General features: G+C 43.5%; 1 protein-coding gene across 2 annotated transcripts in view; it reads left to right on the top strand.

The window, feature by feature from the left end:
- ARHGAP42 (Rho GTPase activating protein 42) overlaps positions 1 to 12,559 on the top strand; it is a 248,868-nt gene that overhangs the window by 164,307 nt on the left and 72,002 nt on the right. For both annotated transcript variants that reach the window (XM_060234906.1, XM_060234907.1), the window contains exon 5: positions 279 to 380. In XM_060234906.1, coding sequence (XP_060090889.1) covers positions 279 to 380 — 102 coding nt within the window. The remainder of the gene's footprint in view (positions 1 to 278; positions 381 to 12,559) is intronic.

Genomic DNA, 12,559 nt, shown 5'->3' with positions numbered 1-12,559 from the left:
ACTGAGGTCCCTGCCCTCCCTAGGTTCCGTTCTCAAATCTCCAGGAGTTTGCCAGCTTGGATCTGACAACCATATTTTTACCCCTTCCCTGCTGGTGGCCAGAAAGGATTTCCCCCACTCCCCAATGCAGCTTTCAAACGATAGGTGTGCTTGTATGAGGAAATTCTTCTTCTTTCTTCCTCCATCCATAAGGAAACCTTTCTACCACACTCCCAGATTTTGTGTTGCACAGCAATGGCTGCTTCTTCTTCTTTAATATGGAATGTTTTGTTTTTCAGGAAGGAAAGAAGAAGTTTGACAAAGAAAGTGAAAAATACTATTCTACTCTTGAGAAGCACTTAAACTTGTCAGCAAAGAAGAAAGAGTCACACCTTCAAGATGTGAGCTTTTAATACTCTTTATTTTATTTTTGCTTTCACAAAGAAAAATGTGTTCAAGGGAAAAAAGTTCTTTATTTAGTGAGAACGAATTCAGATACTTCTGTTCTGGTTGTTTTCTATGAGATAAATATTCTGAGGTAAAGTAAACCCAAGAATTGTGATTGTGTATTTTCATATGTTAAACCACAGTCTAATTTTCAGAGTATATGTTTCCATTCTAAAAGTATACTTTTTATTTCCAAGGCTTTCATGCAGTTCTTGGAATTGATAAATTTGGTTCAAGTTGATCTTAAATTTTGCCATGTTTTGAATTCTGTAATAAAATAGGGCCAGGCGGGGAATATATAGTTTGCTTTGTTTTTTGCATTTTTTCAGTCTAGAATCTGAAGCCACTGGAAACACATCTGTGACATTTTTATGATTTCCAAGTTTATCCCTCCCTTCCTGAAATGAACTTTCTTTCCAGTGTGAATATATTGGGGTTTTTTTGTTGAAACTGAAAACAACACACACATTGGAATGAAAATATTTTGCTAAGTGTTTTTAGTCTGATGATGAACTAGTCATTATAAAAAAGATATCCCTTGACAAATAACCAACACTCAGTTCAGTAGATCAGCTCTTGACACCAATCACAAGCAGGAGTGTGTTCACCAAGCTTGTATAAATGAAGATTCAAAGATAAATCCCTGAACCCACCCCCCTACTTCCTCATAACAGGAAGCCAGAGATAGGTGGTACATGATTGTCCACACAAAAACTACCATTTTCAGTTGCTCACCTATGTCAAACTCCACTGCTGATTTATGTTGATAATTAAGACCTCTCCGACTTTTTCTGTTTGCTCCACCTACTAATGGACCAATGGTATGACTCAATGGTATAAGCCAGCTTCAGGTGTGTTCAAGCAGTCCTAGCTTCAGAGGAGACTGGATACAGGGCAGTAATTTCCCACATCTTTCCTTTCCAAAGATGGATTCTTAAGACATCTCACAGCTTCTTTCATCTTTGAATGAAATATCACATTGCTGACCTCTGTTCCTATAGAATGGCTTCTCATTCGACATCCTCCATCCCAGGCTAAATCTAGATTCCCCATCTGAGCCCATGAGGGATTATTGTTCCCACTGGCATTAAGCTCACAGTGGCCTTTGATCTGATGATCAAGTGGAAATTCAGCCAAACACACAAAGCTCTGCCACCTCAGCCAGAAATACACAAAGCTCTGCCGCCTCAGCCAGCCAATATGCCAAAGCAAGGCCTGGTAGGTAGTACTTTCAGGCCTGTATAAGAGGTTTGGAGTTTGTCAGCAGGTTTGGTAACTAGTAAATTCTGCTCTTGCAAGCTACAGATTGGCTTCCCTCTGATTGCCATGCCTCCACTTTGCCTCACCCAGCTCCAGTCCATCCTTGATCTGTTTTAGGGTTGCCAATCCCCAGTTAGGGGGAATGGATTCCCTGGTTTGTAGGCTCTGCCCTTGCTTCAGGATTATCAGAAAGGTGGGGGGATTGCCTCTGGGCACTCCATTATATCCTGTGGAGATATTTCTTGAGTCATATTTGGCAACCCTAATCTGTTCTTCCTGGTCATCTATCCCAGCTGTACCAATAATAAATACAGAGATTGCTTTGCCTAATACTCTGCCTTGATGGGTAGGAAAGGATGGTTATTTAATGTACTGTATCTCTAAGACTGCAAGGAGATGAAGGAATGTGGTTTATGGAGCTCAGAAAACTGTGGAAGGGCCAAATATTTATTTACAAAAGAACCCAGTTTCCTTTGAATTCTGTGCATTACTCTCTCCTTCAATGTCAGCAGGAAATCACAGCTGGCTTCTAAAAGGCAGTTTTATGAACTTAGAATTGAGTCTTGGGAATTTTGCACTAAACAGATGCCTGTCAGGTGAAATTAACTGCAAATAGGTTTTGTTACCTGTTCATATTGTATTTTCACATGCACAGTTCCTCCCATAGCATGAATTCTGTGTCCGTTAATGGTAGGGAAAATGAACGTGCTTTCCATTAAAACACACACACACAAGTTGGAATGCTACAAACTGTGATTTGGCTAAGTAGAGTTAAGTGCCAGTTCATTTTTTTCTCCCTTCAGTTTCATTGTTGAGTTTCAGTAAAGCATGTTTCTCTGCAGGGATGTTCTAAGGATTATTTATGAAATTGTACAATCCAAACAAAAGTTGTGTTGCAACAAAACACAAGGATGACAAATACAGTGATTTTTTAAAAAAATGGTAAAATAAAAGGATTTGGCTTGAGCTGAAGAATAATCTAATGGAAAAGAAGAGTAATGTTCTTGGGTTAGTTTCTTAACAAACTGCTTCGTGTCTAGCTGATCTTTTTCTTAATAGGTGCTGGCTCTTGAGAAGAACTATAATAATGTAAAAAAATTAGGATGTTTACGCACCATGTAAATGATTACTATAGAGTGTTGAAATGTTCTGCATATCCAGCCAATTCAACAAGTGGCGAAGTTGTTTATGACAAGAATAAGCCTGGATTTCAAATGTAATATGAAGGCTGGAAAACCCAGAAATGTCATCTAGGGTTACACTCAACTATGAGATGAAATGGTCTGTTTTTACTTCTCGCCCTCTGTTCAGATGAGCTGCAGTCCAGACTAACATGTAACAGAAACAGTTGTGCCACATGAAAAAAAAGTGTTCACAGAATAAATACCTCCAGATGGTACATGGACCCATTTGCGTTGAAAATATTTTATATTTTGTAATTTCCATGCCCAAGATGGTTAATGACATTGATCTATAAGCAATCTAAGATCCAACCATCTTCTAAGCAGCCTGCCTCCAACTTAAGTGGCTCTTACTCAAACTTGAACTGAAAGGATTGGTGGAATATAAATATTTCAGTGTGTTAAAATAAACGTTGCTCAGTGGAGTAGCAGAATGGGGGGTACGATCCATCCCAATGAAGCCACCAAAAGCTGATTGAAATGGTAAAAAAGGAAACAGAACCACATTGAAATGAACCAGTTCAAAGCAGTATTGACAGATAAAAGCAAGGGATTTCAAAGTAAGATTGTAAGAGCTGAACTGACAAATATAAAAGAGATGAAATCCTGTCTAAAAATTACTGTGTGAGATAATGGATGGAGAGATGTAGACCTAGGTCAAAGACTTGCTAGGCCAACAAAACTTTTATGTAGTGGATGATGTGATGTGAGCACACCACACCAGATATCTGATCACACATTTGCCCCATATAAACAATACACCCCTTTTCAGTGGGCGGGAGAGGAAAAGATACAAATTGGATGTTCATATGGAGTTCCTGTGTCCCTTGTTCATATTATTGGGTGCACGCTCCATATAATGCTTGCTGAGGTAAATATATGACCCAGCCCATAATTGTTCAAGACCCATTCTTCGCCACCTGACAAGGAGGGCAAGAAACTGGACAGTGCCGGTCTCAAGTTTTATTCAGCTGGAGCGCTAGGAGTAAAGGTATCTAATTATGCTGCTTGCATGGCTAGATATCAATACTCAGTTTGGGAGCAGCTCACCCCCCTTTTGTCCTCCCTGAGCAAGGAAAAGAGATCTGCGTTCCGGAAGTTACAGAAGGAGGGCTTTGCTGTAGCCAAGCAACAACTGATTGCAGCAAAGCACATGGTTGATGTTTCAGCCAAAACCATCACGACTGCTGTCTCCCTACGCCGTCACTCTTGGCTGAGGTCTACAGCTCTCCAGCCTGACACCAGGGCCTTCGTAGAAGATCTATCGTTTGAGGGTGAAGGTCTCGTCAGCTCAACTACAGACAGTGTCCTCCAGGAGATGGACAAGAGCATAAAGACCTCAAGGAACCTGGGTGTCCCGGCCTCATCTAAGACGGCTAGACCAAAGCAATGGCACAAACCCTGGCCTAAGTGATCCTACCAAAAATTCTCACCTGATCAGCAGTGGAGACCTCGATCTTCCCAACCAGAAAACAGGGGAAAATATTTCCTTACAGGGGAAATAACCGCAATAGGTTTGCTTCAGCACAAACCACTGGCAAATCTAAGGGTGCTCGCCCACAAAAGCAGGGCCTTTGACTTTCCAGTAGCACACACTGCCGCCCCTACTTCATCTACCATCTGCCTTCGTCCATACCTTCCAACTTGGGAGTCCATCTCCACAGACAGGTGGGCTCTTTCCATCATAGCAGAAGGCTACAGGATAGACTAAGTTCAGGTTTCAACTCAGTCGGTGATTGTCATCACACCCCCTTCCCCACCTCTGCTGGCGGAGGTGAGCAACCTCTTACAGAAACAAGCCATAGAACCGGTTCCAGTAGAGGCCAGAATGGGAGGCTTCTACTTTCGTTATTTCCTGGTTCCCAAATGGGATGGGGGATTGAGGCCAATTATGAACCTTCAGAATCTGAACAAGTTTATCGTGTACCAAAAATTCAGAATGTCCACTCTGTATACAATCCTTCCCCTCATCAGCCAAGGGGACTGGATGGCAACATTGGATCTCAAGGATGCCTACTTCCCCATCAGCATCCATCCTGCGTACAGGCATTTCCTTCGGTTTGCAGTAGGTTCCCACCACTTCCAGTTCAAAGCCCTTCCATTCGGTCTGTCCACTGCACCTCGGGTGTTCACCAACACAATGAGTGTTGTGGCTGCACATCTCCGACTTCAAGGGATAGTCGTCTTTTCATACATCGACAATTGGCTCCTTGTGGCAGAGTCGAAAGAAAGTCTGTCCAGCCATATTACCACCACTCTTCGTCTTCTTCACACCTTAGGTCTGCAGGTCAACATGGAAAAATCTCATCTTACTCCATCACGGACAGTTCAGTTCATAGGGGCTCTGCTGGACACAAACCTTCACCATGCCTTTCTGCCTCAGCAGAGAGCGATGGACATCATCAATCTTGTCAATCTTTTACAGAGTCGGAAATGGGGCACGGCACAACAGCTGCAGCGGATGCTAGGGCTGATGGCGGCGACTACAAGTGTGCTGCTGTTTGCGAAGTTGAGGATGAGAGATCTTCAACTGTGGTTTCTCAGACAGTCTCGGCCTTTAAGGGACTCACCTCAGAAGAGGTTTCTGATTCCACCCTTGACCCTCCAGACCCTGCAATGGTGGAAATCCAGAGACAATATTTGTCAGAGAGCTCCCTTCCACTTACCTGCAACAACTGTGACCATCACCACAGATGCGTCTCTGTGGGGCTGGGGTGCTCACATGGACTCTCTGTGTGTGGGGGGCCCTTGGCCGCCTCAATTGAATCAGTGCCATATAAACTATCTGGAACTGCTGGCAATTCATTTTGCCCTTCGGTCCTTCCGCCCATGGTGGCGGGGAAGGTAGTTGCCCTGTTACCAGACAATACTACTGCTCTGTGTTATATCAACAGGCAGGACGGGACAGTCTCTTGATGTCTCTGTGCGCTAGCACTAGAACTGTGATCGGAGTGCCTGGAGCACGACATTTATGTAAAGGCTGCGCATCTCCCAGGGGTACTCAGTCTGCAGGCGGACTCATTGGACAGGGGAGCAGCATCTCCACACGAGTGGGAGATGCAGTGGCACTTCCTTCAACCTGTGTTTCAGCTCAGGGGGTATCCTCAGGTGGATGTGTTTGCCACAGCCAGGAACTGGAAGTGTCCTCTGTTCTGTTCCAGGGGGGGCACGGATCCAGACTCATTGGGAGACGGTCTGTTGTTCCCGTGGAATGGTCAGTTCCTATACCTGTTTCCACCTCTGCCACTGCTGACAAGAGTTGTCAACAAAATTGTAAGAGAGAGACCATGCTGCATCCTAGTGACACCGTGGTGGCCTCGGCAAAACTGGTTCCCAATCTTGCTTCAGCTAGCGAGGTGTTTTTTTTCAGTTTCCAGCAGAACTGGACCTTCTGTCGGCTTAGGACGGACATGTATTCCATCACAACGTGCCTCACCTGAAGCTGACAGCATGGCTCATCGACCCTGTGAGTTCTCCAGCAGAGTCCGACACGTCTTCTTAAATAGCAGGAACTTGTCTACCCATGCTTCCTATGACAGGAAGTGGCGGAAGTTTCTGCAGTTTTTAGCTGACCCTACAGTCTCACCCCAACAGGTGGGGCTATCGGTGATTTTTGAATTTTTGTTATCTCTGGTGGATTCTGGTCTTGCTTTTTCATCAGTTAAAGTTTATTTAGCAGCAATATCAGCGTTCCATGAATCAGTTGAGGGGCATTCAGTTTCTGCACACCCTCATTCTAAGAGGTTTTTAAAGGGTCTGCTCAGGTTGCATCCTTCATCGAGGTCACCCCCACAGCTGTGGGACTTGGCTTTAGTCTTGGACAGGTTGACTCGGCATCCCTTCAATCCAATGGCCACATGTTCTCTACAGCTTCTGTCTTGGAAGACTGCATTTTTGGTAGCAATCACATCGGCACGCCGTGCAGGGGGGCTCATGGCTATGTGTTGTGACTACCCATATCTAGTTTTTCAGTAGTCTGGAGTGTCATTGGCTCCTGATGTTTCTTTTCTTCCCAAGGTGGTTTCCCAGTTTCACCTTAAGTTGGAAGTTTGGTTGCCCACGTTTTACCCTACACCTTCCTCAGATGAGGAACGTAGGTGGCATGCTTTAGACGTCAAGCGTGCCTTATTGTTTTATTTGAGTCGCTCCAAGAGTTTCCGTAAGGACCAGCATCTTTTTGTTTCTTATGCTGCTCCTAAGTTGGGTTCCAGAATTTTGTCTCAGCGGCTTTCAAAGTGGCTCACTGAGACTATTAAACTATGCTACTTGTTGGCAAAAAAGCCGTTACCTGGGCCCATTCGTGGACACTCTACAAGAGCAATGGCGATGTCAGTGGCGTTCCTGAAAGGCGTTTCCCTGACAGATGTGTGCAAGGCTGCCACCTGGTCCTCTCCGCATGCTTTCATGAAGCACTACGCTTTGGATGTGCATGCTCAGCAGAGGACTCGTCTGGGAGCTGCGGTGCTGCAAGCTGTCTCTTCTAGTTGACTGACTTCCCGCCTCCAGGTTTGTCTTGCTTGCTAATCTCCCATGAGCGTGCAGCACAAAGACCACTAAGAAGATAGACAGGTTGCTTACCTGTAACTGTAGATCTTCGAGTTGTCATCTGTGGATTCACACTACCTGCCCTCCTTCCCCACTGCTGACTGTCTCCCTATATTAGGGGCTTCCAGCGGACAAGAAGGAATTGGCGGGATCCGCGTGCTGGCTCTGGTGAGCATGCGTGCTGGGAAGCCCGCGCATGCTCACTGGTGCTGAGCGCGAAAAAATCCCAGGCTTTTTAGGTACCGATTCGGGGGATTGGCACAGGCGCTATATCCCATGAGTGTGAATGCTCAGATGACCACTCGAAGATCTACAGTTACAGGTAAGCAACCTGTCTTTTTGCTCTGTAGTTCCTGTACAATTGAGCAAGCCTTGCAAAGCAAGCTGTTATGCAGAAGGAAGTAAGAGAGAGGGAGAAGGAAGCAGATGACAGCCAATTACTCGGGGGACAGATAGGAGTTCTCCAGTGGCCTGATTCAGCCCCCGAACTGCATGTTTGATACCCCTGATATAGAGGATGGTGCTGAGTTGTTTTCTGTGGCCCCAGAAGGTCAGACAAGAACCAGTGGGTTGAAATTAAATCAGAATAGTTTTTGACTAAACATTAGGAAGAACTTCCTGACAGAGCGGTTCCCCAGTGGAACAGGCTTCCTCGGGTGGTGGTGGGCTCTCCTTCTTTGGAGGTTTTTAAACAGAGGCTAGATGACCATCTGACAGCAATGCTGATTCTATGAAGAGGGAAGGAAGGATTAAGAGAAGGAGGGCAGGAAGGGTTGCATCAGTGATTAGTTCTTGTGGTCTTTCTTTGGGGTCAGGCTGTAATTTTTCTCCAGTCCAGTTGCTCAGGGTTGTTGTTTTTTTTATGGGGGGGGCATCTTCTGGGTGTGGAGCAGGTGTCACTGGGGGTGTTGGGGGTGATATTTGTGAGTTTCCTGCATTGTGCAGGGGGTTGGACTAGATGACCCTGGAGGTCCCTTACAGCTCTGTGATTCTATTATTCAAGCAGTGGCATTTCTCTTCCAGTCAGTTCCTTGCAAGGGAAGAGCACAGAGCCTTTCCAACCAGTCAGCTTTGTAGACTTACTCTGGTTTCTGCCCTGCCCTAGACATTCTTCTCTGGGTATTGTTATTCCAGTCCCAGAGCCTTTTACCTGGGGCCCTGGGGCTGTCATTCCACTCTGGATACTATAATTCCAGGCTCTGTGCAGGTTTTTCGTGATCCATTCCACATTTCTATTGCAACTTTTGTGTTCTCTAAGGTATTTCAGTGGAGCTTATACAAGTCAATTGTCATTCCTAGCTTCCATTATATTCAATGGACCTTCAGGCCTCTCCAGTATTCTCAGTGGGCATTCCTGTCATTCATTCTAGTACATTCCCATAATGATAGACAGAAAGGGATTTGGGGGTCTGCAAAGGAAGTCTTTTTTAGTTTGTGAAAAGAAATAAACAGGCCACAACAAGGAAGGTTGGCAAATACAGTTTTCAGTGGAAAGTTAAGGGTTTTTTTTATTATTATTATCTGTCACTGTAAGAGTAGGAAAAAGCAGACAGGATTTTTGTTTTTTAATGACATGGCCATCTGGAGCTCTCCCGCTAGGCTGTTGCTGCTTGACCACTGTTTTAGGGATTAGTACAGAGAAGTGCAGCTGCATAAAAGGGCATGTATTTGGGGGTCTGTAAAATCAAACCCTGTAGTTCAGTCTGCTTGAAAATCAAGGAGTCTTTGGATTGCAGGGAGGACTGTGTTTTGTGCAGATTTGGTGCCATTATCCATTTGATGCTAAAGAACTCCAGAGCCATAGATTTGATCCCAAACTAGTAATTCCCTATCCAAAAATAGGTAATAATTAGGGCTTTTTTGTAGCAGGAACGCCTTTGCATATTAGGTCAGACACCCCTGATGTAGCCAATCCTCCAAGAGCTTACAGGGCTCTCATTATAGGGCCTCCAGGAAGATTGGCTACATCAGGGGGTGTGGCCTAATATGCAAAGGAGTTCCTGCTACAAAAAGCCCTGGTAATAATTATAAACCCCCCGCCCAGATTGATCCAACATTTTTTTTTCTTAGTACATGCCCCTTCTTTCATGGCTAAGTGGGGATTTGAACCTGTTTCTCCCAGATTGCAGTTCAGCACTCTATTGCTACATCACAATGCATGCATTACTTTGTCTGCTTTATTTTATTTTTTTTTGCTGCCATGTTTGAACAGCCTTTCTTTAAATAGATAAGAAAGTAGCAAGATATACATTGCTTGCACTGCTGTGTGTAAGGCTGTCCATCTAATGAACCTAAAAATACAAATTATCTATGGGGAACACACACACACACAAATCATCACCACTTCTAATAGTTGAGAGCAATACTCGCTCTAGCTGTGGAGTCTTGTGAGCAAAAATTCTACTTTGTGAGCTACAGGCATTAAATTTGTGAACTACTGCATAAATTTTTTCCAGAGCTAAGAGTAAAATGTGTGAGTTGGAGGCTAAAAACTCTACTTGGAGGGAACACTGGTTGAGAGGAGGATTCCAGGACTTGACTAGACATTCTGTGTTAGATTGGGGTCTGAGAACATGTGTCAAGCACACTCATTTCTGTACCATCATGCACTATGTGAAGGGCAAGTCATCAGCCCTATCTGTCCCCTCCATTGTTTACGACCTGGAGGGCACGTAGGAAAACATCTGGCCTGGGATGTTTATAGTAGAATGGCTGTTATTACTTTCAAGTTGCCTCTCCCCCGGTTTCACACAGGCCAGCGTTATCTCTTCTCAGAGAAGTGTGAGAAGAATTGATGTTTCCAAAAGCTTAAGATTTCTTAGTAATAAAATAGATAGTTGCTTAGTAATCTTTGAACCCGTGACTCAAGTATGCATCTGTAATGTAACCTTGCTGACATCTTATATAGTAACTGTGTATTGGTTTGTACTCCATAACTCCCAAGGATTGGCATAGCTCCTGAATTTCTAACAATAAACCTACTTTTGATTTAAAACAAAGGACTTGGTTATGGAGGAATATCGGTGCATGACAACATGGGTCACCAACAAACAGCAGCAAAATATTACCCGGGTGGTATGAACAGAAGTAGCAGCAGAAAAGCATCTGTGATTTGCTGAGACCTGTTTATTCTCTGTTTTCTCCATTCTACTAGTCGCATTACAGTAGGAAGTGCTGCATGTGGAAAGTAACAGGCAAGGAAGAGGTTAAAAGATGCCACCCACTCACCACCCCTCCCTTGAAAACCATTAAACACTCACTCCAAACACACACTGTGCGTATGCTCTCCCAGTCCTGACTCTGCTGCCATTTATCTGCTTTAGACTTAAGAATCATTGAGATTTATTCTTACTTTCTAGGCTCATAGAACAGAATTTCCCAGAGCATATAAAGATGGTAATGAATCAAGATTTCTCTGATTTCCTTGGCATTTCAGAGTTGCTGTCAGAGGGTTCTCAAGTATTTATTCCCAGTGCTGAAGTACAAATGACATATCCATAAATATTGGTCAAAGACTTTTTTCAGTCTTCATGAATTATGGCCAGATTTCCTCTTAGTAAGGTTTTTTTACGACCAGGTTTTCTCTTTGCCGTCACCTGGTCAGGACTGCAGAATTCATTCTGAAGGATCTTAAATGGAGCAGTTCTTTCCTTCTTGGTATGATTAGAGTTAACTAATTCAGCTGTATCTTAACGTGTTCTTTTATACGCTGCTTTAAAAGAGAAATACAGGAAGCCATAACCGTCTTCATCTCATCTATTTCTCTTTACTGCCGAGAAAAGTAACTTTCTATGACCTTCAAGAGAGAGGATCACATTCAATCAAATTAGCCACCTCTCTTGGTTAAAGGCAGTTCTTCTCTCTTTTTTGCTTTAATGATGTCAGATGGGTGTTACTGTTAACCTCCTTGCTTTCTCTCAGTTCCTGCCATTCCTGTGTTGTGATGTGTAATTGCTTAAGAAAAAAAAAAGTATTTTGTAGAAACATCCCATGAGTTCACGTATTAAATAATGCCCTAAGATTAGAATCTTTTTTTTCATCTGGGAAGTTATCTGCCCCCAGTTCTTCAGTTTATCTAGTTAACAAGCTACTTTCTTAATTTTGGAAATTTATATGTGACCTCTCCAGAGACTCGTTTGAAGGGACTTGCAAAGTAAAATGATATAATGAAATCTTTAAAACAACAGTATGAAACTTAATGGGGAGAAAGATATTGAAAACAAGCTAAGGTATAACAATGTGTATGATAGAAGTAGTCCTCAGCAGACCATAAAAAGTTGTAAAAGATGAAACCCCTCATTAGTATGGCTACCCTGCCAACAAAGGTGAGATGAGTAGCATCCAGAGACAGGGCTTTTCCAGTGGTGTCACCTCACCTTTGGAATGCCCTCGCCCATGAGGCTCTCCTGGTACCTACCTCACTTTCCTTCAGGAACCAGACCAAAAAAAAAAAAATCTGTTTACCAGACATTTAACTAATGGCTTGTTACCCTTTTTAAGGTTGTATTATGGTCTGCTTGTGGCTTGAGGACTCTTACCAATATTACTTTTTTGTGTTAGTTGTGTGCCACTTGAAGCGAGTACCTGAAGAAGCAGCATATAAATAAACGATGGCTGCAATACTCCCTCTAAGCTGTGGAGTTTGTGAGCAAAAATTCTGCTTTGTGAGCTACTGGCATTAAAGTTGCGAGCTACTGCAAAAATTAGTTTGCTCTGGGACCACAAATGGGCGAGCCAGAGGCTAAAAAATTGAGCTAGCTCACACTAACTCAGCTTAGAGGGAACCCTGACTGCAACTTATTTATTTTGACTGTTTCATATCCCCATTCTCCAGGTCTAAAATCCTGCTTGTTTTGTTTTAACCTTTTGCTGATGAAGAAGGAGGATTCCTGTAGGCAGATTCGATTATTCTGTTACTGACTTTTAAAATGTCTTTTACTCAGTCTTGAAGAATCGGGGGATCAGTGTCTAGTACTTAACAATAAACATTTCCTTTTAGACAGCATCTCTTGATATCAAGAATTTCTTACTTACCCTACAAAACTGGGTCAGCTTGCCCCTGAAGCGCATCCTGCCTGTCCCATCTCAGTTTTCACCTCCTAGTTTCTATTTATTATACTCTTCTTCAGTCTCAGCCCTCAAACGCT

Source organism: Heteronotia binoei, chromosome 3, assembly GCF_032191835.1.
Source record: "Heteronotia binoei isolate CCM8104 ecotype False Entrance Well chromosome 3, APGP_CSIRO_Hbin_v1, whole genome shotgun sequence".
Lineage (NCBI taxonomy): Eukaryota > Metazoa > Chordata > Lepidosauria > Squamata > Gekkonidae > Heteronotia > Heteronotia binoei.
The sequence above is the reverse complement of the archived record's forward strand: the minus strand, read 5'-3'. Positions and strand labels throughout refer to the sequence as shown.